The sequence below is a fragment of the Amblyomma maculatum genome, chromosome 7 (genome assembly GCF_055883805.1).
Source record: "Amblyomma maculatum isolate TAMU_Amacu chromosome 7, ASM5588380v1, whole genome shotgun sequence".
In the NCBI taxonomy this organism is placed as follows: domain Eukaryota; kingdom Metazoa; phylum Arthropoda; class Arachnida; order Ixodida; family Ixodidae; genus Amblyomma; species Amblyomma maculatum.
In genome coordinates this window covers 65,234,458-65,257,318 of record NC_139350.1, presented here as the reverse complement: position 1 = coordinate 65,257,318, position 22,861 = coordinate 65,234,458, and the positions used below count along the sequence as shown (strand labels likewise).

The 22,861-nt window shown below is 45.9% G+C and overlaps 1 protein-coding gene and 1 long non-coding RNA gene across 2 annotated transcripts; both read left to right on the top strand.

Annotated features, from left to right (window-relative positions):
• The first annotated feature begins 3,468 nt into the window (after nucleotides 1-3,468).
• Nucleotides 3,469-9,491, top strand: LOC146183577 (uncharacterized). The gene is made up of 2 exons (XR_014708777.1): nucleotides 3,469-4,760; nucleotides 9,256-9,491. It is a non-coding gene; the product is annotated as an uncharacterized LOC146183577 (long non-coding RNA).
• A 2,569-nt stretch (nucleotides 9,492-12,060) lies between these two features.
• On the top strand, nucleotides 12,061-13,773 carry LOC146183576 (uncharacterized). The gene is made up of 2 exons (XM_084608375.1): nucleotides 12,061-12,493; nucleotides 13,135-13,773. Exons 1-2 carry the CDS (start codon nucleotides 12,149-12,151, stop codon nucleotides 13,771-13,773), a joined length of 984 nt encoding a protein of 327 aa, XP_084464501.1. The 5' UTR covers nucleotides 12,061-12,148.
• Nucleotides 13,774-22,861: the final 9,088 nt, after the last annotated feature.

Below are 22,861 nucleotides of genomic sequence, written 5' to 3'. Positions count from 1 at the left end.
GAACAGATAGCTAGATAACAGTACACGTGCTAATGATCCCAACCAGTCGAGTGCACTGAACAGTCATTCACTATCGTTGTCATATGCCAACATCCGCAGCCTCTTGCCTAAACGCGATCTGCTCTCTGCGTTTCTAGACGATAGTGAATTTCACATCATCATTCTTACAGAAACATGGTTGAACCCGAACATATCAAACCATAAAATTCTTCCTGGTGCATTTTCATACAACATATACAGGCATGATCGTACTGATAAAAGAGGTGGTGGCGTCCTTCTGGGAATAAAGAAAACGGTAGCATCACACGTTATTAATACCGATTCAAATCTGGAAATTCTGTGGGCCGCCTGCTTCATATCTTCCTTTAGAATTTTGATAGGCGCTTGTTACCGTCCACCAGAATCTAGTCATTCTTTCATCCATGAGCTGCGATTGAGTATAACTAAAGTAACTGAGCTGTGTCCTGCTGATAGCATCTATCTCATCGGAGATTTTAATTACCCTTTAATCAACTGGGCTCAACTATCGTCATCTTGTCATATTTCAACTGAATTCTGTAACTTGACGATTGATTTCAACCTGTCTCAACTCGTAGACCAACCCACCCGCGACACTAACATATTAGACCTGATACTCGCAATGGCGCCAGATACGATAAAAGAAATAACACATTTGAATGGTTTCAGCGATCACCATTTACTTCAATTAAGTATTGACATTCCAGTTCCGTTTATGGGCTATGTGACTAAAAAGATTCACGATTATAATAAAGCAAATTTCACAGCTATCAACACAGAACTTGAAATATTTTTCTATAAACATTTCTACCGTACATCAACAGCCGCTGTGTTGAAGAAAACTGGGTACTCTTTAGAGATAAGGTTTCATCTCTGGTTGGCCAGTTTGTTCCTGTAATCAAAATAACTAAAAATAAATCGAATCCTTGGTTTACCAGGAGGCTTAAGCAACGACGAAATAAGAAAAAGCGGTTATATCAGACTGCTAAGCGTGCGTGCACCAGTTCTGCTTGGAATAAATACAGTGACACACTAAAAACATATTGCTCCGCCTTATCCTCTGCGAAAGATAAGTACTTTTCACACGACCTTCCTTCCCTTATACAAACTAATCCCAAAAAGTTTTGGAAACATATATGTCCAGATCGGGGTGGAGGTTCCACATCTCTACAATGTAACAACATTCCAGTTTCAGATATTAAATGTCCAGCAATATTCAACACATACTTTTCATCTGTATTCTCTTCCGAAGATAGCTCTAACTTACTGGAGGTACCCGACATTAATTGCCGCTACATGACACCCATTGAAATAACTGAGGAAGGTATCATCTCTCTCATAAATAACCGTCAGGTATCTACTTCAGCTGGTGTTGATGGCATTAATTCTAAAATCTTAAAGGACACCATTTTAATCTCTAGTAAATTTTTATTTCATATTTTTCACCAATCTTTAACTAGTGGATTGCTGCCCGCGGATTGGAAGATAGCTAAAATAATATCAATTTTTAAAGCAGGAAACAAAACTTCAGCTGAAAATTATCGTCCAATATCTCTCACATGCATCTGTTGTAAAATGCTTGAACACATAATTTCATCTCACGTTTTCAGTCATCTTGAGCAGAACAACTTTTTCTATACTAATCAACATGGATTTAGGAAGGGTCATTCCTGCGAAACACAGTTATTCGAACTAACAACCGACTTGCATTTCCATATGAATGAAAGCCTTCAAATTGATTGTATATTCCTTGACTTCGCCAAAGCTTTCGACCGGGTAGCTCACTGCCGCCTGATTTCAAAATTATCATCACTCCGTCTAGACTCATTAACTTTAACATGGCTTCGTAACTTCCTTTCGCATCGGCAACAGTTCGTATTTGTTAACAATCTGTGCTCTAATCTTTCCCCTGTTATCTCCGGTGTGCCGCAAGGTAGCGTGCTCGGACCCTTATTATTTCTTATTTATATAAATGATTTACCTACTAATATATCCTCTTGTATGCGAATTTTCGCGGATGATTGCATCATCTATCGCCCCATTAAATCTTCTGATGACCACCTGGCGCTCCAAACAGATCTTCTTCTTATTAACGAATGGTGCAACTCATGGTTAATGAGCCTTAACGTATCGAAGTGCAAAATAATATCACTTAGCCGCAAACGAAACAATTCCAGCTTTCCATACCGCATTCAAGACGATTTACTGACTGTCGTATCCCATTACAAATACCTCGGCGTTAATCTTTCCTCTGATCTTCAATGGTCCTTCCATATTACATCCATATGCGCTTCCGCCTCAAAGTCATTAGGGTACCTACGACGTAATCTCAGGAATTCTCCTGCTAATATTCGTAAACTAGCTTACCTTACTTTTGTTCGTCCACAACTTGAATTTGCTTCATCCATTTGGTCTCCCTATCATAACAACATGATCACGGCAATAGAATCCATCCAAAATAGGGCAGCACGATTCATATCTCGAAACTATAACTACCGTTCAAGTGTCACTGTGATTAAAAGTAACCTTTCGTTAGAATCCTTAGGTACACGCCGCGATATCGCCCTCCTCCCAGACGGCCACTGACGTCCGACGGACAACCGAACTCGGCCGCAACTCGGCGGCCGATTTCGGACGTCCGCCGGAATTCCGGCGTACGTACGAAAGCGGATGGTCGAATCCGTTCGCCCAGCGGACAGCCGCCGTACGTCCGCCACTGGATTTGCTTTTACACAGCTATGATATAGTTTGTAGTCGTCGTGCTCGTCTGAACTGCGTATAAATCAGTAATGCCGTCAAGTATGCATTATATGATGCCAGAGCGAATCGATGCGATAGAAAGCGTTTCCATTAAACTGTTGTTTTTTTTTTATTTTCCCCATGTTTCATCGTTGAATTCTTCCATCCAAAATTTTTTATTAAAAGTTAAATGACCATTAAACATGTTTCTATCATGATGCTTCGGTGAAATTTTAATCAGTGGCTGAATAGACGCAGCAAGCAGGAAGCTCAAAAAGAACGAAACCGAACCTATCCTCAAAAAAATCTGAAATGAGCCAATCCAATCCACCTGACAAGTTGAAGTTTAGTCATGGAAGATGGCTTCACGTTTCCGTGTTCTGCATTTTCTGCGCAGTTACAAATACCTACGGCTGTAATGCACTGCTAGCATTGTTTTTGCTGTGGCTTGGTGCGGCTGGCACACTTTGTTCACCCGCTGATTGCAAAGTAAGTATTTCACCGAACTTTTGTTTCTTTAGTTGAACTTTTCGATGCACCGATAGTGGTGAGCTTTTGCGTAAGGAAACAGCTCTGTACAGCAGCCGAACGGTCGAGTGTTTTAGGCGAGACTGACAGGATGGCTCCGCGCCGACTAACTAAAGTGCAGCCTCAAGTCTGAGGGCCATCTTTTCGGCATTACTGGACGCTGCGCCAGTAAGCAGTGCAACTTCTCTGTCTCTGATAAAGGAGTGCCTGCCCGAGCTTTAAAGGAGTTAATTTGTTAACCATGCGCAACGTGCTGAGTTGTAAAAACTATACGAGAAAACTTTTGCACTCCTCGAGCCTATCGTGCGACATGCCTACACTTGTGAAAACGTCGCGAGTTTATTTTTTATTTATTTATTTATTTTTTTTTAATGGACAGCCGCTGATCTTTCTCTCTCGAGCTTTACGGCAACTACAGTTTCTAGAAGGAACGGCTGTAGCTACTAAATAACTAAAGGTTTAGTACTCTCCTTCAGCTTTGACAAACCAGGACAGCACCTTGCGCATGTTGGTTATGCATGTGGGACCGAACCGCGCAGAACAACCGGACAAGGAGATGAGAGAAAAAAAAAAAGTCAGCACTTGTCTTTTTCTTGACCCGTTGTTCTGCGCTGTTCTGGCACGAATTTGACATACCGCCGCCGCGATACAGTTGGGCTGTGAGCTCTGGTGCCTGCAACGCCTTCTTTTATGCAAAACAGGCGTACTGGGAGGCCATGCAAGCCGCGGGCTCAAAAAAAAAAAAACAACAAAAAACAAACGAGTTGAGCAAAAGTGAGATGAAAACAAAATTGTTGTTGCTTTCTCCTTACAGATATTCAATGGCTCCTCAGAACTTCACTGCATTATTGACAGCGAGATAATGCCAAAGCTGCACTAGAGCCATGCAGCACCTTATAGTGCATGATACTGAGCTTATGTGTCGCACTGAAAGCTCTTACCATGTTCTTAGATTATCATATTAAAGTAGCTTTAAACCCATGCTTGTTAATACAGTGATAGCCATAAATTGAATCTAGGGCATCATGATCACATACAAGGCTTCTGATAACCGTTGGTCACATGATGTGGGCTATAGCAGAAACCTGTACCTGGTCATCTTACAAGCATTTGTGCAATTGATGCTTTTAATGTGTTGTAAAAGATTTTGTGTTCTGTTTCTGTATGGGAATGCTTTCCTTATTGAAGGCTAACATTTGGCTTGCTACAGCAAAACCTCTACCTAGTCATCCTAAAAACAGCACCGCAGTTGGTGCTTTTAATGTATTGTAAAAGTATTTGTGTTCTGCTTCTGTATGGCAATGCTTTTCTCGTTGAAGACTAGCATGAGGCTTCCAAAAATTTTTCAGATGCCATTTGCTGTAGCCGATTTCGTAGGCCAACAGGAAGCAGCACTTTGAACATGGAAAACTGTCATCCACGGGGGAAAAACAGCAACATCCCTTTGCATTCTCATTTCTTTGGTATGGCTAAAAGTGAGTATTGTATCATTATCTATATTATTAATATTGAATCATGATTGTCAGTGTTGAAGTTGTTTGAGCGTGATGATTTTAAACACACAGGACATCCCTTCGACATTTACATGTAGGATGTAGAACTGGTTTCAACAAACTTTATGCAGCAAATTCTTTTTACATTGTCCACCATGTTACTTTTTGTCATTGGACACAGTCGTCCACTCTTAGCTTGAATGGGAATGTGTGGCATGCAGTTTGCAAAATAGCAATGCATCCGTCACAGCCATGCATCAAGGCTAAGTGGCTTGTGCGTAGAGGGACCAGCCGCTCCAGCTTCACGTCATCTGCCTCTTTGCTCCGGTGTGCAGACGTGCATTGAGGCAAAGTGGTTTATTTGTAGAGAAACCAGGAGCTTCTTTGTCACATCTGGCTGTTCGTTACGGTGTGCAGATGCACATTGAGGCAAAATGGCTGATGTGTAGAGGGACCAGGAGCTGCTGCTTAACGTCCTTCGCCTCTTTACTACAGTGCACAGCCGTGCATTGATGCTAAGTGGCTTGTGCATGGAGGGCCCAGGAGCTGCAGCTTCACGTCTGCCTCTTCGCTCAGGTACGCAGGTGCGTATTGAGGCAAAATGGCTTATGCATAGAGGGACCAGGAGCAGCTGTGTGGCATAGTGTGTATATTTGCTATGGTGCGTATCGAAGTACAATTGGGGGCTCATGTGTAAAGGTACCATGAGCTGCTGCGTCATGTCGTCTGCCTCTTTACTATGGTGCGCAGGCATGCATCAAGGCAAAGTGGCTTATGCATAGAAGGACCAGGAGCTGTTGCTTCGCATCTGCTATGATGCGCAGCTGCGTATTGTGGGTGGTGGTGGAAAACATTGCCATCAGATACAAATACAGGAGGTTACTAGCTGACCCTGAGGGGGCCTGTCCTGACAAAAACAAGGGGTCCCTAGTTTGGGATCCCAGTGGTGGTAGAGGGACTAGAGGCTGGTACTTCACGCTGTCTGCCTCTTCGCTACGGTGTGCAGCTGCGATGGATGCAGTGGCATCTCAAAAAGTGGATGCCACGCACTCGCATGTTCAGCCTGAGTGGACGACTGTGTACCTGCTATAGCTTTGTTATTCATAGAATAAACCTAGGCCAAGTTGGATAAATTATAGCTCACCTCATATGTGGTCAGCAAAGAAAAGCCACTCCAGAAAATCTGATGCATTTACTGTCATAGGGTTCTTATTCATATACATGCTACTGACAAGTCAGATTCTTCACCCTCAGAAATGCCAGAAAAATAACCAAGGGTGCGTCTGCAATAGTCTAGCTTGCTCTTTCTCTGCAGACTTGAGTCAGATGTGTGTTCCATTGCTGTGGGTGGGACAGGCGTGAATCTTTGATTTTAAGCTTGCAACAAGTATGTTATTGTAGTTTAAAGGCAAAACGGTACTAATAATCGTAGCCCCCCGTGGCCTTTATCCCCTTTTAATAGTGTTGCTAGACACTGAATTACTAGTTTACTCTGCACTGTTTCTGTCTAGTTAATGTGCGGAGATGTACATATATTTATATGACTTGGAGTTGTCGACTTTGTACTTAGAAACATTGTAGTGTTATCTGATGTGTTGCTTTCATTTCTTTAATGATTTCTGTAAGGGATCGGTGGGTATGCTAGGCACCATTATTAGTCTGCTCTTTTTGGGTCACCTGTTCAATGCCCAGCTGCGGCCGTCTCCCACTTGCCCTCGGACAGGAGGCGGAGAGACGCGCACAGATAGGCAGCTACAGCAGCTACAGTGCTTAACGGAAACGTAGGCAGAGAGGGAAAGACAGCAAAGAGTGCGACAGCAAAGTCCTCTTCCGAGGACTTTGCTGTCGCACTCGAAGACGCGGGGACAGGCAGTTTGTTCTCGTTGCTGTGTCATGTAGGGGGCTCATTTTTATTTAAGGAGCTTTACGAACAGTATACTACTAAGGGGTCCTTAGTACTAAGCGTACTAAGGGATCCTTATTACGCTGACTGGACCCATCACCCGGAGGCAGCACAGCTTTGAAACGAGCACCTCTTTTGGAAGAACTGCTTATCGTTCAAAGAAAAAACACTGTCAGGTTGAAGGGTGTAAGGCCCTCTTCCTTGTTGGGGAGCCCATAAAAGTGACAATTATTCAGTGCAGGCGCGCTGAGTGGGGTCTCGTTGAGGATTCCAACCCTGGATGTTAACAATGGTGGGAGATAGTGGCCTTGAAAAAGGGCAAGTGTGTAACAGTGACGGTATGATGTGGGTTGGCTCTTCTGATGTGGTCCGCAATGGTGCTGACTCGGACGCCAATAATTGCAATAATTGCCCTGTAAAAGGAGCCGCCAAGGATGCAAGCTTTGGGCAATGGTTGCGCACGTGGGACACCGTTTTGATGGGTTCTAATTATTTATTTTCCTTTTTTTTTTCCTAGGGGAGAGAGTTTGGCATGTGACCTAGTGAGCCAATCATTTCGAGGTCCATTCTCTAAATTCCGTTTGTTGTGAAACGAATTTGTTGTCCCTTTTGCATTGCTTGTATTAGGGAGAGGGTGAAGAACTTATGAAAGTGGAAAGACATGCCAAAATGTTTGTTAGCCAGTCATGTGTGAGTTCGTTGTCATCGGGGAGAAGAAATGTGGGTGGAGTCCCGAAGTTAATGAAACGGCCCCGCGGCCTGGAGAACTCGTTCTGAGCTAGATTTTGGTCTCTTTACTCTTCGGCATAGATCATGGTCATTGTTTCACCTGTTGTAAATACGTACATTCATGTATAAAATTTTCAGTTCATCTTCCTCTCCGTGTGCAAGTTGTTGTGGCCAGATGCAGTAAATTCACTATTTTCATTTCTATATAATGTGCCTTTCTGAAGATGGTGAGCTCTTTTGTCCAATCCTGTAAGAAAGCTGCAAAGCGCTCCCAAATCTTCCACAAAACTGTGTGATATCTTTAATACTAACTGCAGCTTGGTGTCACTCCAAACATGTAATTGAGGTAGATTTCTTCCCCCCCCCCTCTTTTTGTTCGTTCAAATGAGGATCAGCGGACACTAACTCTTGCTTTTGTAACGCCCTAGGCCCCGCCTTAAGGTAGTACTCCAATGTCGATACCATTTTTATAGCTATGGCTGTCCAACAGCATTAATGTCTTTTATACACTTCTTTTACTAATCTCTTACCCAAGTGGTGGCTTATACTGCGGGGGCGAAAGTCTGGACAGTATGTCTGTAGATTTTGGACTAGAATCGCGATGTAAACGAATTGTGACCTTATTTCTCTTGCACACATGAAAAAACTAACGTCCAACTTTCACATCGACAAGTATGGTCTGAGTTTCCTGGTCGATGTGAAAGTTATGTGCTTTGATTGCAGTTTGCGTAGTCCACACACTTGTCCCCGATATTACATAGGGGCAAATTAGGCGCCTTTACAGGGGCAGTTTCTTTGGCGCCCACTACCTTCCCCATAAAAAAGCTACAGTGTTTCTTGTGAACAGCTGGCTGCATTTATAAATACCATTATTTTTTTTGTAATTTGTTGTGCGTAGTTGAGAAATCCATGACATACATCCATGCTGCATGCTGCCGGTAATACATCAGGAGCTTGTGGTTATCAGCTTTTTGTGTTTTGTGTAACTATAAGCCTTGCTATTGTAATGTCACATATAGCGCTGTGGGTAAACAAATAACTTTACTTTTAACTCTTGTAGAAGCATGAACACTGCGCAATCACTGCGGCGGGCTATGCTTCCACATTGGGCTTTAGCCACATGTCAAATGTCTATCTTTATTCTGCTGCAGCAGCTTGCATGTTATCAGATAAGTTAATTCGTCGCAGCTGCTCTAAGGAGACGCTTTCTAGACGCTTGTAGCCTAGATGTTGATGTCGATATACCCCCGACACGCCCAGGGAATGTCTTCAGTAGAGGGTACATGGAAACCAGCGAAATGTGCAGTTTACAGAACAAAAAGGTAACAATTTTAAATGATGTTATTATTGATCACTTCTTTTCAGAGCAGGAACAATGACTTTAGAAATCTGCCTGTTAAACCGCTCAAAATGCAGGTTTCTGCCGCCAATGCACCTGTGTAATACTGCAATGCTCTGGCTGTGCTTTATGTTCATATACAGCATCTTTTATGCTTAGTTTCTCTGCATGTGCACTCCATGTCTTGGGCATTGCTGAGGGCGCATAGCAGCAAGCATAACATGCCATGTTTGTTCAGAGTGGCATGTTCAAAGAGACGATATAAAAACATTAAAATACTGAATACCAGGTTCTGGTCAAACTACGTTTGTATCTTTTGCTATTCTGCATGGGTTTTGCTGCAGTTATATGACCTTTCTATATAGTATGTGACAGTTCTGAATGGAGATGCATGCGTACAGTGCCATCTGGAAAAAGCAATTGAGAGAAACTGGCAGTTGCCCTTGGAGATGTGTAATCAAAGTTCAGCACAGATAACTTGAATTTCATTTTCCCTTCTATTGCAGGAGGAGCCCAGCCTGCTCTTTCCATCTTAGGCCTGAAAGACTATCAACAGCTGATCGAGCAAATGCACAGGATAGTAACTGCTCCTGGAATCCCGGCCTGCGGAGGCCGCCCACACAGAACTCGATCATCTCGCTAATTCCGAAATATTAGGTTTCAATAAATACCTTTTCCTCCACCACCTCCCCAAGGGAAGAGCTATCATGGCCAAGGATAATTAAAAAAAATGATTCAAGTAGATTCTTAATACTCCAGTTGGCCTGCATTTTACCATGCCATTCCTTAACATCGATATTTTTTTAGTGTAGACTACTTATGCATGCAGTTTTTGCAATTAAGGCAAAAAAAATGCTTTTTTTACAACCTCGCATGCTGGTATGCCTATGCACTTAGCATGTTTTCAGGAATGGTGCATTTGTGTAAAGCTCAGCTAGCATGTGTGCCTCTTTGATGGAAGTTTTAATTGCACACTACTGTTCAGTGCTTTGTGTGTGAAAGTAAAGCAGACAACAGGAAACTTGAACCTGTTGCATATTCTATTGTCTGCTTTACTCTCACGACAAAGGCATTGAGCACTAGTATGTGACTGAAATTTCATGGCACATGCTTGCTGAGCTTTACACGAATGTTATTGGCAAGTTTTTACACGAATAGCGGGCCCTGCAAGCATGTTCCGGGAAACGTCCGAATGTCCGCCTCCGGCTGCCCGTCGGACGTCCGTGGGACGCGATCCGGATCCACGAACGATAGTCCGACGGACGTCCGCTGTACGTATATCGAACATAACCGGACTTCCGTCGGATGTCCGAAGGTCCGAGAACGGACGTCCGTCGGTCGACCGTCGGACGTCTATGGCCGTCTGGGCTAACACTATTTCACAAGCATGTATACCCCAATCGATCCTGTCCGCTTCACCTCGATGTTCCATCCCGCACGTCCAAAAGATTGCACAATCACCTCAGTTTTACAAGAATATATGGTGACACATTAGCCTTCAACTCATCAGCACTTCCACGAGCCATCAGATTATGGAATAACCTGCCAGACATTATCGCTTCCCTTCCTAATCTAAAAGCGTTCCATCGCCAACTCGTCACATTATATCCCTGAGCCTTCATTTTGCCTTATTTGTCTTATATATACATTTTTATAAAATTTGTTGCAGCTGGTAAATGTCTTGATGAGTTTTATTTACTTGTGTTTGCCTATGTACTCTTTCCGGGCTTTTTTTTTACCATTTTTTTAAGCGCCATTCGGGGCACTGTGTGCCGCTTGCTTTTTATTGTGCTTAATCTGTGTGTGTACCATGGTGCTTTAATCTGTCGCGTATTTCTTTTTCTTAATAATATAATAATTTCCGCGTCGTACTATTTTGTTTGTTCATATATTAATTACCTTTGTATTTTTTGCCTGTTTGCTTACATTTTATGTATATATTGCACTGTATAGATTTTATGACCCCTTACACAATGCCTAATGAGCCTCTAAGGTATTTTCAAATAAATCAATAAATAACAGCTAAAGCACGTTCAGCGAACGTTGGTGCGGTAATACGACGCAGTAAGCAAAACACGCAGCAAAGGGAGCGGAACGGAAGGCTTTGAGCAATGCGACCCGCGTCTTGGGGGCAATAAAATCTCACCTTCACCGCTCAATAAAACATGCAGCGATACGCCGCTCAGCTCATGCAGACGTGTATTCGTAAAACAAGCTACCACTTTTGCGACGTGCCTGAGAGGCCGAGCCGAGACGCCGAGCTGTGACGCAGCATTGTCCCATCGTCCGGAAATGCGCATATGCAGCGGCAGTTTCTCATCGAGCACACACAGTCTTCGCCTTGCTGTAAAGCTCTACCACAACCAGCAGAATGAAATACTGACTGTTTGGTACAGATAACCCACTCTGTACGCAGCACGCAACGATGAACGTTGAACCGGGGCCGATGACGCAACCATTCCGCGGATGGAAAAAGCTTTGGTCTGAGCCATTTCTGAGCTTTGGGCAACTACGCAACGGATAATAAATGGCCGAGAGAGGCCGTTAGAAACAAGTTAAAATATTATAAATGTGACACGTTTTTCCTTACGCAAGAAACAAAAACTGCATCCATTCCTGAGCGCGAATATTATGTTTACTTTCTAGTTCTTTGGAATTCTGGCAGATCTTATTTTCTGTGCGCTAGTAATTGGCCTGACAGTTTGCAGGAGCCCTCATCATCGAGTTGATGCCGCTGGCAGTAGGCAGATGCACGCGTTTTCTTCCAAGTTGCGCGACCAGTTGTACATAGACCTTGGTAAAGCGGCGATACGACAAATGCAACCTCAGCCAGCTATCAGTTTATCTGGGACACCATATCGATCGTCTCGGTCTTCACCCGACGGAAAAGAACGTGGAAGCTGTCATGAAAGCACCGAGCCCTCGTAACGTGAGCGAGCTGCGTTCTTTTGTCGGAATGCTAACATTTTATGCAAGCTTTCTGCCGAACTTGTCAACCGTGTTCCCCATTATATAAGTTACTAGAAAAGAATGCGCGATGGCTGTGGAACCACCCCCAAGGAAAATGCGTTCGTCATGGCCACACCGTGGCTCAAGGATGCCCAAGTGCTTGCCCATTTCGACCCGTTAAAGGAGCTGAAACTAGAGTGCGACGCTTCCCCACACGGCATTGGCGCAGTACTGTTTGCCACAGTAGGCAGCGTCAACAGACCGATTGGATTCCGTTCAAGGACTCTCACGAAAGCTGAGCGGAATTACTCACAGCTGGAGTGTGAGGCGCAGGCCCTAGTTTTTGGGATCACGAGATTCAGAGACTATCTGTTGGGCCGTGAATTCACCTCGGTTACAGACCACCAGCCTCTCCTCGGATTGCTAAGGGCCGACCACCCGACACCCTCTATGGCTGCAGCCCGCATTCAGCGTTGGGCACTCTATCTCGAAGGATATCGTTGCAAACTTCAGTACACTCCCGGAAGGCAACTGTTCAACTTGGACGCCCTCAGCAGACTTCCGCTCCAATCATCCGGTCCTAGCATGGAGCTCCAAGAGCCGCAAGGAAACGTTTTGTCTTTGGACAGCCTGGTCGAAGGCACAGTCACGGCACGAGAGTTGAAAGACCTTACAGCCATCCATTCGACACTAGATCGAGTCAAGCGTTACGTGCTACAAGGTTGGCCTAGAAACTCAAAAGGCATTGAGCCGTGCCTGGCGGCATTTTTTCATCGTCGACTTGAGCACTCCCTGGCACATGGGTTAATGTATTGGAGCCATCGAGTGACTATACCTGCCGGTGCGCAAAAACTATTGCTGCAACTGCTGCATGAAACCCACCAAGGGACTTTTCCGATGAAATCTATTGTACGATCGTTGTTTTGGTGACCAGGCCTAGACCGAGAGATTGAGGAAATGTCAGCGCACTGGCAAAATTGCAGAAGAACAGAAATCTGAGCTAGTTGGTGCATTACAAGATCAAAAAAGATCAGCGCTTGTCCGTTATTCTCCTCTCTGTTTGTCCCAAGTAACCGCGCTGTTTTTTGATCTTGCCAATATTGCATCGACAACTCGCCCATGCCGCCAGCCGCTCCGCCAGTAAGCCGACCACAAATGTTTGAGAAACGGTCACGCATCCATGTGGGTTTTACCGGGCCGATAGAAGGCAAGATGGTTCTTGTCCTAATCGATTCGCACACCAAATGATAGAAGCGCTCTCTTTGAAGCAAGCAGCCACTACAGCTACAATCCACTGTTTGCGGAACATATTGAGCCGATTTGTAGTGCCCAGAACGATAGTTTCCGATTACGGAACACAATTCACTAGTCATGAATTTGCAACATTTGTCGAGAACAACATGTCGCACGTTAGAATCGCCCCTTTCCAACCGCAGTCTAATGGGGCTGCCGAAAGAGCTGTCCGAACGGTGAAAGATGGTCTCCTGAAGTTGGGGGCAGGCATATTGGAGTACAAACTTATGCGCCTACTGCTCAATTACAGAAGGGCGCCCCAGAAGAACGGGAAGTCTCCATCAGAGATGCTTCTAGGATACCAGATTATATCGGGCCTGGATACGTGTTTCCCGAAGGGTAGCGGAAACGCACCATTGGATAGCCTGGAGTGGCTGTCCCAACTAAAGATTCGTGAGCACGTTCGCAACTATGCAACAGGAGACAAATGGATACCAGGTGATGTGACATCTACGTCTGGGACCAGAATGGTTACAGTAGAAACACCTGTAGCAATTGTCCGGCAGCACGTGGACCACGTACGTCTTCGGCCTACAGAAACACAGTCACCCGACACTGCGGAAAACGCGCGCCTGGACGGTGCTACATTCAGGCCAAAGGAATCCGCATCACAGCTCGATGTGAGACTCCAAGAATCTGCTTCGCTGCCTGCAGTTGGGGATGATCATGCTGACGGCGCCTTCCCGTCACTTCCGTCATCCGGGGCAGTAGTGCCAAGAGAATCCGCTCACGTCCTACGAAGCTCGACGCGGACGCGGAAACCAGTTGACCGATTTTATTAGGCAGAAGTGTTGTGTCAGAGTGCTGTGTCATAGTGCGGGCCACACACTGCGCAAGAGTGAAGTTTCTTTTTATCATGCCATGCCCCCTTTCTATTCCCTCTCTCCCCTGGATTACTTATAACCACCCGCTTTTGCAATAAACGCCGTATCTTACCTGCCTCGTTCCCAAGCGTGTGCGTGCGTTCCGTTCTTGCCGTGGCCTATCGGCCGCGGGTATCTTACACTGTCCTTGCCGCCCTTTTGCTTAGGATGTGTTTTCTTGTGGCTAAAACCAGAGCAAACACAAAACGAATGAGACAGCAGGGGAATATAGCGATGTCCCCCTTCTCTGACGAACGTGCAAGAACAAATCTGGGGCCGAATTACGGACTCCGCTCACAATTTTGTGAGCGTGACGTCAAAATTACGAAGCTGTGACGCAGCCTTGAGATGTCAATCGTGACGAGTATGCGAAATCGTCCAATTACCAGCGACTTTTAGCGTGGCTCCGCCCGGTAGTCCCGAATCCTCGGCAAACGTTGATGTCACAGTGTGGCACAAAACTGAGCAGGGACCGTCTCCTAACTTTTTCTAACACGATGCAACTAATACGCAATAAATAAAACATAGATTTATTCTGGCAAGATACTATTTTTAGTATTGATTAACATTGAGCTCAAGTTGAAGCGTTCTTAGTTTTGTCGTTATACTTGCTATTAGGTAACTTTTGTTGCCGCGAGGGTGCGCCGGCGGCGTCATGGCGTGCACATGGCGTCCTGCAAGCAAACAGCTGATTCCCCGAGAAGGTGCTGCTTTTTTTAGCGTCGTCTGAAATCGAAGTACCGCGCAGGTGCCGTGAGCATGCTGAAAATCTAATAGAATGCAGTCGAAGTTCAGGGCGTGCAGCGATAAAATTTCACGGAGCGCTTGACACGGAAATGGACAAAGACAACTTGCGAAGGTGTTTTCGGTCGGCGCCTACTAGTATCGATGAGAAAAGTGCTGAAAGTGCAACGTGCAGGCTCCGTGGTTCTATTTGTTTCTCTTTAGGAAATACAAGACGAATATGAAGCATGTAGTGTACGCCAAAATGAAGCTCTGTCCTTGCATGATCATCTGTTTGTATGTAGCTGGATAGTTGAACCCGAAGCCTTCATTCACTGCAGTGCCACCGTGACAGGACTTTCGATGTAGCTTTCATTGTAGTGTGCTCTGTATTTTTTTTTCTTTGTTCTCATGACTGAGTTGCTTTGTTTTTGAGCGATACTTTCTGCCCATACACCATTTGCTTGATGCATATGTGATGTTTTTGCACCAGTTTATATACCTATGGGATTTTCTGCTTACGCTACAATCACTGTGAGCACTAAAACTCGCAATATTATGCATTCAATTTGTCAGCTTTACACTGTTTAGCATTAAGCAAATGCTTTCTATGTGTCCTAAAAGTATATGCAGGCCTGTAGTCCTGGAAGGTTCACTAATGGAGACTACCTTATGCAAACATTGTACATAGCACTACTTGTGTCATGTTTCTGCACTGTTAAGTGCCATACTTTGTTTCCTGCTTCTGAAATGTGCCAAACCTATGACAACTAATATGCAAGCCTGTAATCATTAAGCAACTATTCTTTTGTGTCATGCCTCTGAGTCGCAGTTTTATGCACAATACTTTCATTTCTTGTTTCTGAAGTGCGTCAGACCTGCGATGAGTACTGTGCCAGCTTACAGGCTCTAAAAAATTATTCGTGTATGTCTTCTCTGTGTAGCACAATTGTGCAGCACGTGCAAATAACTACCTGTGCTATTGCAGGCAGTTGGTTTCGCTGCTGCATATTCAAGCGTGTGAAACGCTGCAGGAAAATAAAGGGGCACAGTTGATACACGTGCTTCTAAAAAACTTCTGTGAAACATTCCCATTCCGATAGGCATCACAATTGCTGCCTCGTTGTGAAACGCTTTAATTATGTACTCAAACACATGCACACACACGAACACCTACATGCACGGTGAAGGGGGGGGGGGGGGGTACGTAGACAAATTTGACTTGACAGATGAGGTTCGAGAAGATTCATCTTTATCACAACAGGTTTCTGGCACAGACATGAAACGAGAAGGCGCTCCACTTGGCTGCCTGTGATGAGTTGGTCAGCTACGTGTGGTATATCATAGCCGATTGTTGTGCTGGCATTGACGCCGCAGCTGTTGCCGCACCATGGGCAGCTGTGCCAGCCAGCTCTGGTGGCAGGTTCTGTGGAACAGGCTAACATGATTCTGTATGGCTTTTCCCTAGAGGTATGCATGGCAATAGTGATCCCACTTCCAAGTAGCCGGTACACAGATGTGACCCTTTCTTCTCCAAGCCAGCAGCACCCTCCTCGTCTGCAGGCAGGAAGACATCCAAAGAAGTTATGCAACATGGCACACATGCTACACTCTCTGGCTGCTAGAGGAGCGTCTAGTATTTTTGCAAGCTCTGGAAGCGGCTCTTCAGCACGCCTACGCAGTTATCCACCATTAAACTTGTGGAGGTGTATGCCTTGTTCTATAGCCGTTATGGAGAGTACGGACCGGGATGCCATGGCACTGGCAGCCATGTCTCCAACAGGTGCCCCTTTCACCAGCATAACCGAAAATGGCACGCTGTTAAGCATATTCTTCGTCGTTGTCGACCTCAACAACCTCATAAACTTTAACAGCCTTGCTGACACAATAGAAGAGTCGCATCAAGTAGCTCATTGCCATGTCTTGCTGACGAAGACATTCATGGGCGTGCAGACAATGAATGATTGAACGTTTCAGCAACACTGCTGTAAGGACAGCCTTGCACTTCATATCGGTATAAATGGTGCCCCATTCCTACTCAATACAGGCATCAAACACACGCATTTCCATCTTCGTTTCTTACGTAGGCATTTCAACAATGTACGACGTGTCTTACGTTTCAGCTTTTATAAAAGCCCAAGAACGGCAATGCATGTGAGGCATGTGGAGCCTACCGTAACTTATCTTGCAAAGAGCAGCGCGGCTCACTGTCGTGAATTCGACGTCTCGCAGAAGGCCTGCCTCGGCCTGTGTCATGCCTGTGTGCAGCCGAGAAGGCCGCCAGAAGAAAGCATCATGCCAAGATCCCACGTAGGGAGGTTCATGGCCCAAATCATGTTGGCACCTCATATCTGAAAACAGGGACATCACAAGGCTACTCGTAGACGCCCGATGGGCCGTCGACAAACCCGACGACTCCCGGTATGCTGCCGTGACGAAGGAAGCCTTTCTTCGCCGCCACCCTAGCTGCACGCCGCAAGCGCTTTCGAACTGTCGGCTGCGCGAGGCCGATGTTCGCCTCGTTGCCAGTAGCGGTTTGGAAGCCACTAGCAGCTCGGAAAAAGCGCAGTGCACACATTATCTGCTGCCGCACAGACAGCGCACTCGGCCGCACACACCTATCTCAGTTCGTCGCGTCGCACAGTCACTGTCCTATATCCTTCTCGAGTAGCAACATGCGTCGAAACATCTCGCCCGGCACGTCAAATAGTCTTCGTACACCGTCCTTCGCCGATGATCGCGTCGGGGCGCCGCCGCTACCGCCTCACGAGAACGCCGGCCGCCGCATAGACCGCCGCCATTTTTCCTTTGTGAGCGCTCACAAGCGAGTCGTGAGCGGCTCGCGTCGCTCACAACCCCCGCTCACAATTCGCCGGTAGCCAACGTCATCACTTCAAGTGTGTTCATGACGTAAACAGCAGACGTCGATGACTTAAAGAAAAGCCACTCCCGCCGTGTTGCCGCTGGCCAATAGGAAGATTGTGAGTGTGAGTGTGAGCCGTCTGTAATAAGGCCCCTGGTGTTTATTAGCATCGCATCCCCCTCTTTCTCCTTCGTCAGGTGTTAGCGCTGTATTTAGCCGCAAGATCATGCACCAAGCAGTCCAAATCTCGACCCCGTTAATGTGTTTTCTGAAGAGCTTTTGTTGCAAAGCCATTATCTGAAGCATTTGTAAGCAGTCTGTATACATAGCCCCAAATGTAAATACCCGCCTTCAAAAAGCCAGGTACGAGCTCGACGGCGCACGCTCAGCCTTCGCAAGTTTTACTTTTGAGATTTTATCCCTGAAAGAAGTATTTTGGGACATTTAGCTGAAAACGCTCAGTGGCTCGAAAAAAATATGTATCCGTACGAGTCATCACATATGACGTCTTCACTATCACGATTTTTAAAACTAGAGCTGTGCAACCGCATGCTGAAAACATTGGGGGAGGAGGCGTCACATAAATTTCCCCCCTTAAGGGTATTACGCGCGAGCATTAACTGATACTCTCTGCGCTTTCCCTTCGGGATCGTCGTGCGCCCACGTGCACATTCCATCTGACTTAACAAAGCTCGCTTAATTTCTTCCTCTATTATGTTACACGTGCTTCTGGCATAAACAGCCGCAATGTACCGAACTGTACGAAAGATACCCATCAAAGATCTGAGTTTCCGCTTTGAGCGTGCTGTATGAACGTAACCTAGAAACGGCTTCTGGCACCTTGCGTATATAAATACCCGGTCGTTTTGATATGAAAGATCGCCCATCATAGGTATAGATAAGCGGTTTAGTCGTGCCGTCCCAACCTGCCTGTGCGGTTTAGAGACCGCGTGCCTATGTCTGCACTGAAAGGCCCTGGAGGGCGGGCTCATCAGTCCTTGCTTCAAAGGCGGCGTCCATGTTGGAAGCTCCTGCTTTCTAGGCCATGTCTTCTCATGAAATCACACAATCCGACGACCAGTGGATGCACGGCCATGTCATGTGCCAACTTCCAGCTGCCAGTTCCATGCCGCTGAGTTTTAGCGCAAAATGCCGCGGCAGAGCCGACCGGAATTTTCTGGTAAACGGGGCCTAAAGTTATTGCGTTGAAATTCTCCAGCGACCGTTTCCATGAAGCCTAACAGTCCCACAAAGTTAAGAGCATGACTAAGGTGTACTATTTATGAGGAGCGCGAGTGTCCAATGTCGGTGAAAATTGTCTTGTGTCCTCAGCGTCGGCTGTTTGCAGCCTGGCATCTTCGACGTACCCGAACATCGTTGATCATAAGTGAGTTGACAAGCCTGAGTTCGTTTCTCTTTCGCTCATGTCGTCAGACGTAAAATTGGTCGCCGGATTCTGTGAAGTCAGGAGACCGGATTCTATGGTCGAGTTGGAGGGAACTGGTAAATCGAACAGCTGCTTCCACAGGAAATGGTGATACAAAGATTGAGAAGAAAAACGAGATAATTGCATATCTCGTTTCAAACCTCGCGTTCTAAATAAATCGCGAGAAGGCCTTGGGCAATCAGCCGCGTGCTGGCGCAAGGTTGTTATAATTGCACTGATATCATGAAACCTTCGCATGAAAAAATCTTCGACCGCTGCTGGAGATCCCGTGAAGCATTAGTCACATGATCGGAAACTCTTACAGCAGAATAAGTTATTCAGAAGGTAGCATCGCCGTCTGGGTCATTTGTTTGTATCGAAGCTAATATATATTCATGTAGAAGTCGGTTCAGATATTACGCATGCACATATTTGCCGCATGAACATTATTCATATTCTGTGAACTTTTTGGACATCATGTACTTTTAGAAACAGGTGGATTTGCTCCAAATATCCCGCTAGTCATTCGAATTACGCCCGCCGTGGCCACCACGTCTCTCCTGCCATCGCCCTCCTTGTGTGAGCTCGTTTGCCCGTCGTTTCGTATGCGTCGATGATGGCACTGTTTTAGTTGCTACGGCAATTGCGGACGCCGCACGGCTTTCGACCAGCGAACAATAGTCGGAAGCTTTCTGTAGCGCACTTATTAAACATATATATTTCGTGAAACCAAGAACACAAGCCATTCCATCTTTTGCATTACTGTATACAATGCATATTCAGCGTCGAAATAGACATTTGGAGACATGTTTGGAATACGTGTTGGCTGTTGTCTTCCAAATACCGGAGCATGGCCAGGTTCTAATCGTGATCCGTTTGCGCAAATTGTTCTCCCTTGTGGCATTTAGTCCAAGCTCTTGCAATCGTCTCATTCTCGAGGTATGAATATGTGCGACGTCCATAAAAGGTAAAACTACTTTTCTACACTAGTTTATTGATAGTCAGCATACACTAACATACCAAGCCGGTCTGTAATTCGTCTTGGGTCAAGCGGGGTGTAAAATCGATTTCAGGTAATCTTTCATGTAGACAAGGTAGACGCTTGGGCGTATTGGTTAGACATTATCGCTGCAGCGCATCCGACGAGAACGAGAGGAGACTCGTCCTGTGTGCGCTGTGTCTCCTCTCGCCCTCGTTGTATGCACTGCACCGATAACCTTTCTTGTAATTTAGTCGCTTAGACAGTACGCTATTGAGATATATTAGATAACCGATGCACTAATAACAGGTTCACTGGTTAAGAGAGCACCAAGGTACGCGAATGATCTGCAAGGGGAGTCCTGAGATCACTGTCATTATTGTTGCCACGTCACACCCTTTTAGGTGCAGTTTGAGTGCTCTGAAACGTTGACGTGTCCCTGTTATTTTTCATCGATGTGAATGTTATCAACTTTTTTCTCCTCTCTAAGAAATCACGGTCACTGAGTTACGTTCATCTTATGTGCCACATGCATCAGTTCAATTTTTCAGTGGTTCCAGTAAGCCACGTTTATATTTTCTGTGAAAACCTTTCTATAGGGAGGATTTTTTCTTGGGAGATCTAGAGCGTCAGAGCTTGTTTCTCGTCGGCGTGTTACTTACTAGACGGTTAACTTCAATTCTTTTCCGGCTTTCGGTGGCGCGCCGGTAGGTCTCACGTGCCTTCGTCCTCGAGCCCTGTCACGCGCCTCGCCACGCGTGTAACGTACGCGGTGTTCTACGCGAGCATTAGAAGAATTCGGTGCCGTCTAGACCGAGTGTCTAATCTACAGCGTTGTCGATTTGCCAAAGCCTTTTTCAGCAGGCTAGAACGATGGAAGCCAACGAACTGGAAATCCGTCAGTGCCAGGCAAGTGAGGCGGCGTTGCCCCAGGCTGCACCTTTGCAAGAATCCTCTTCGAAGGAAAAAGTGAAGCCGGAGTTTCCAGAGGCAGAAACACCCAGGTCCGCCACCCCCCGTATATCAACGACGAAGGTGACGAAACCATCGGCTCCCGATCCAGAGGAAAGCGCCATACGTCGCGGGCAACGGAAAGCAAGTGGGCATGATATTCGGAAACTGGCTTCTGACGACGTCGGCAGAAAGCAATGAACGCTTTTCGCAGAGGCGATCAAGACTCGTAATGCAAATAAACGCATTTCACTGTTCTGTGTGTTTTCGAGGCGCACCACGTGCGTCGGCCCATATCCCTGTCAAGGGCGTACTGTTGTCTAAAGCGCACCCCTAATGCGTCAGCTCACTAGAACTTGGTCTCGCCGTAGCCATCGTGAGTACGCTGCTGCTTTGTACAAAAAGGTGAAACACAAATAACGGCAATAGGAGGCACGCACATGATGTGCCGGGGGCACGTGCAGGCTCGCACTATCGTGTGCTGGAACGTTTGCTAGCCTGCCTCCTGCGCTGAACTCTTCAGCGGGAGAACAATGCGGGAACAGCGTTGCTAGGTGGACTGTCCCGAGCTGAAAAACCTTCGACAGAACGTTTGACCATGGTCGGGCTCGGGCGGCGGCGGCGGCGGCGCACGCGTGTGTTAGCCGATCAAATCCGCCCATGGCCCGACGAAAATGGTACCGTGAAATGCTGTCAAAGGCTGTACTGTATGTTATTAATGGTTGCCTTTATTCGAGATGAATTTGGGAGTTCGCTATAATTTGATCTTGCCTGCTTCCTTTTCTGCTCCGTGCGTCAGTGTTATTCTCTTATGAGATTTCATGTGATGCTTAATTGAGAAAGGCTTTCACACTCTTTGCGGGTATCTATATCCATGCTGGACCAAGCCCCTCATTTCAAAGAGTATGTCTGTAGGCCTGTTGGGAGGAATTCGTACCATTAAAACAGTGCAAACGACAGGTATAGTCTCCTTACCTCACTCCTTTCGTTTCCACGGATTTAATTTTACGAGCGTCTTCATTTTCCTTTATCATAATACTGTTCGCCCCTTCATTCGGTGTTGCAGATCCATTTGGGGCGCCAGCAACATTTCGCCATACTCAGATTCATCATGCATGGCAGGACTGCCATTAACATGGACAGTTGTTACATGAAACGGTTGGGCGAACGGTGCAGGTTACACATGGGGCACTGCGTTGTTATCGCCGTCCTATGCGGCTATCCTCTTGGCAGTGACGTGCTGAAGGCTTTTTGCTTAGTGCTAAACGGGAATGGTGCAGATTAAAATGCTGCTATGTAACTGTCGACCGAAGTACGAAACCAGCGTCAGACGGCCCTTTATGCCGAGGTGCCGGGGTGATCAAGTATATCGCATTGTAGGTATACAGCAGGAATCAGCTATTACAGGTTATTCGTAATGGAATAATAGTACCTGTGCTTACTTTCGGGAGTACGGTTTTGCGCCCACAGGCTTAGGTACTATCGTGATTCCAAAACAAATCAGACAGGGGTTTAAACATTAGCACTAGGTGCCCACGTTGAAACAAAAAAAGGACGCGGAGCAAGGAGAAACGGGTGGGGGTCTTTCGAAACACGGGGAGCTCAGAGTAATATATACATAAAGAATGCGTGATGAGGTTGGACAATGGCAGGCATGTATAACAGGTATTTAAATAACTATATTGACAAAGCGTTACCTATAGGGGAAAGGAAGTAGGAAACTAGCCAGTAAATACGCGGGGTACAGAGACAGGCGAATAAGGAACGTTAAATATCATTTAAAATGACAGAATAAAAAAGATTGTTCAATCATATGGAATACAAGCAGCGTGTGGAACTGCATGGAAATCGAAAAACAGGCAGTTAAAAAAGGAATCATACTTTGATGAAAGAAGAGCAAGTTCCCAAAGTTTTTTAGGTAGATTAGGGTGCGTAAGAGCCCGCCGCTTCAAAAAGAAGTATAACTTTGAAGATGACTCGTGTGGAGTGTGTCGTAAATCCGTAGATACAATTTAACACCTTTTACCTAAATGCGATGGCATTCATCCCGACGTCGACGCAGGCA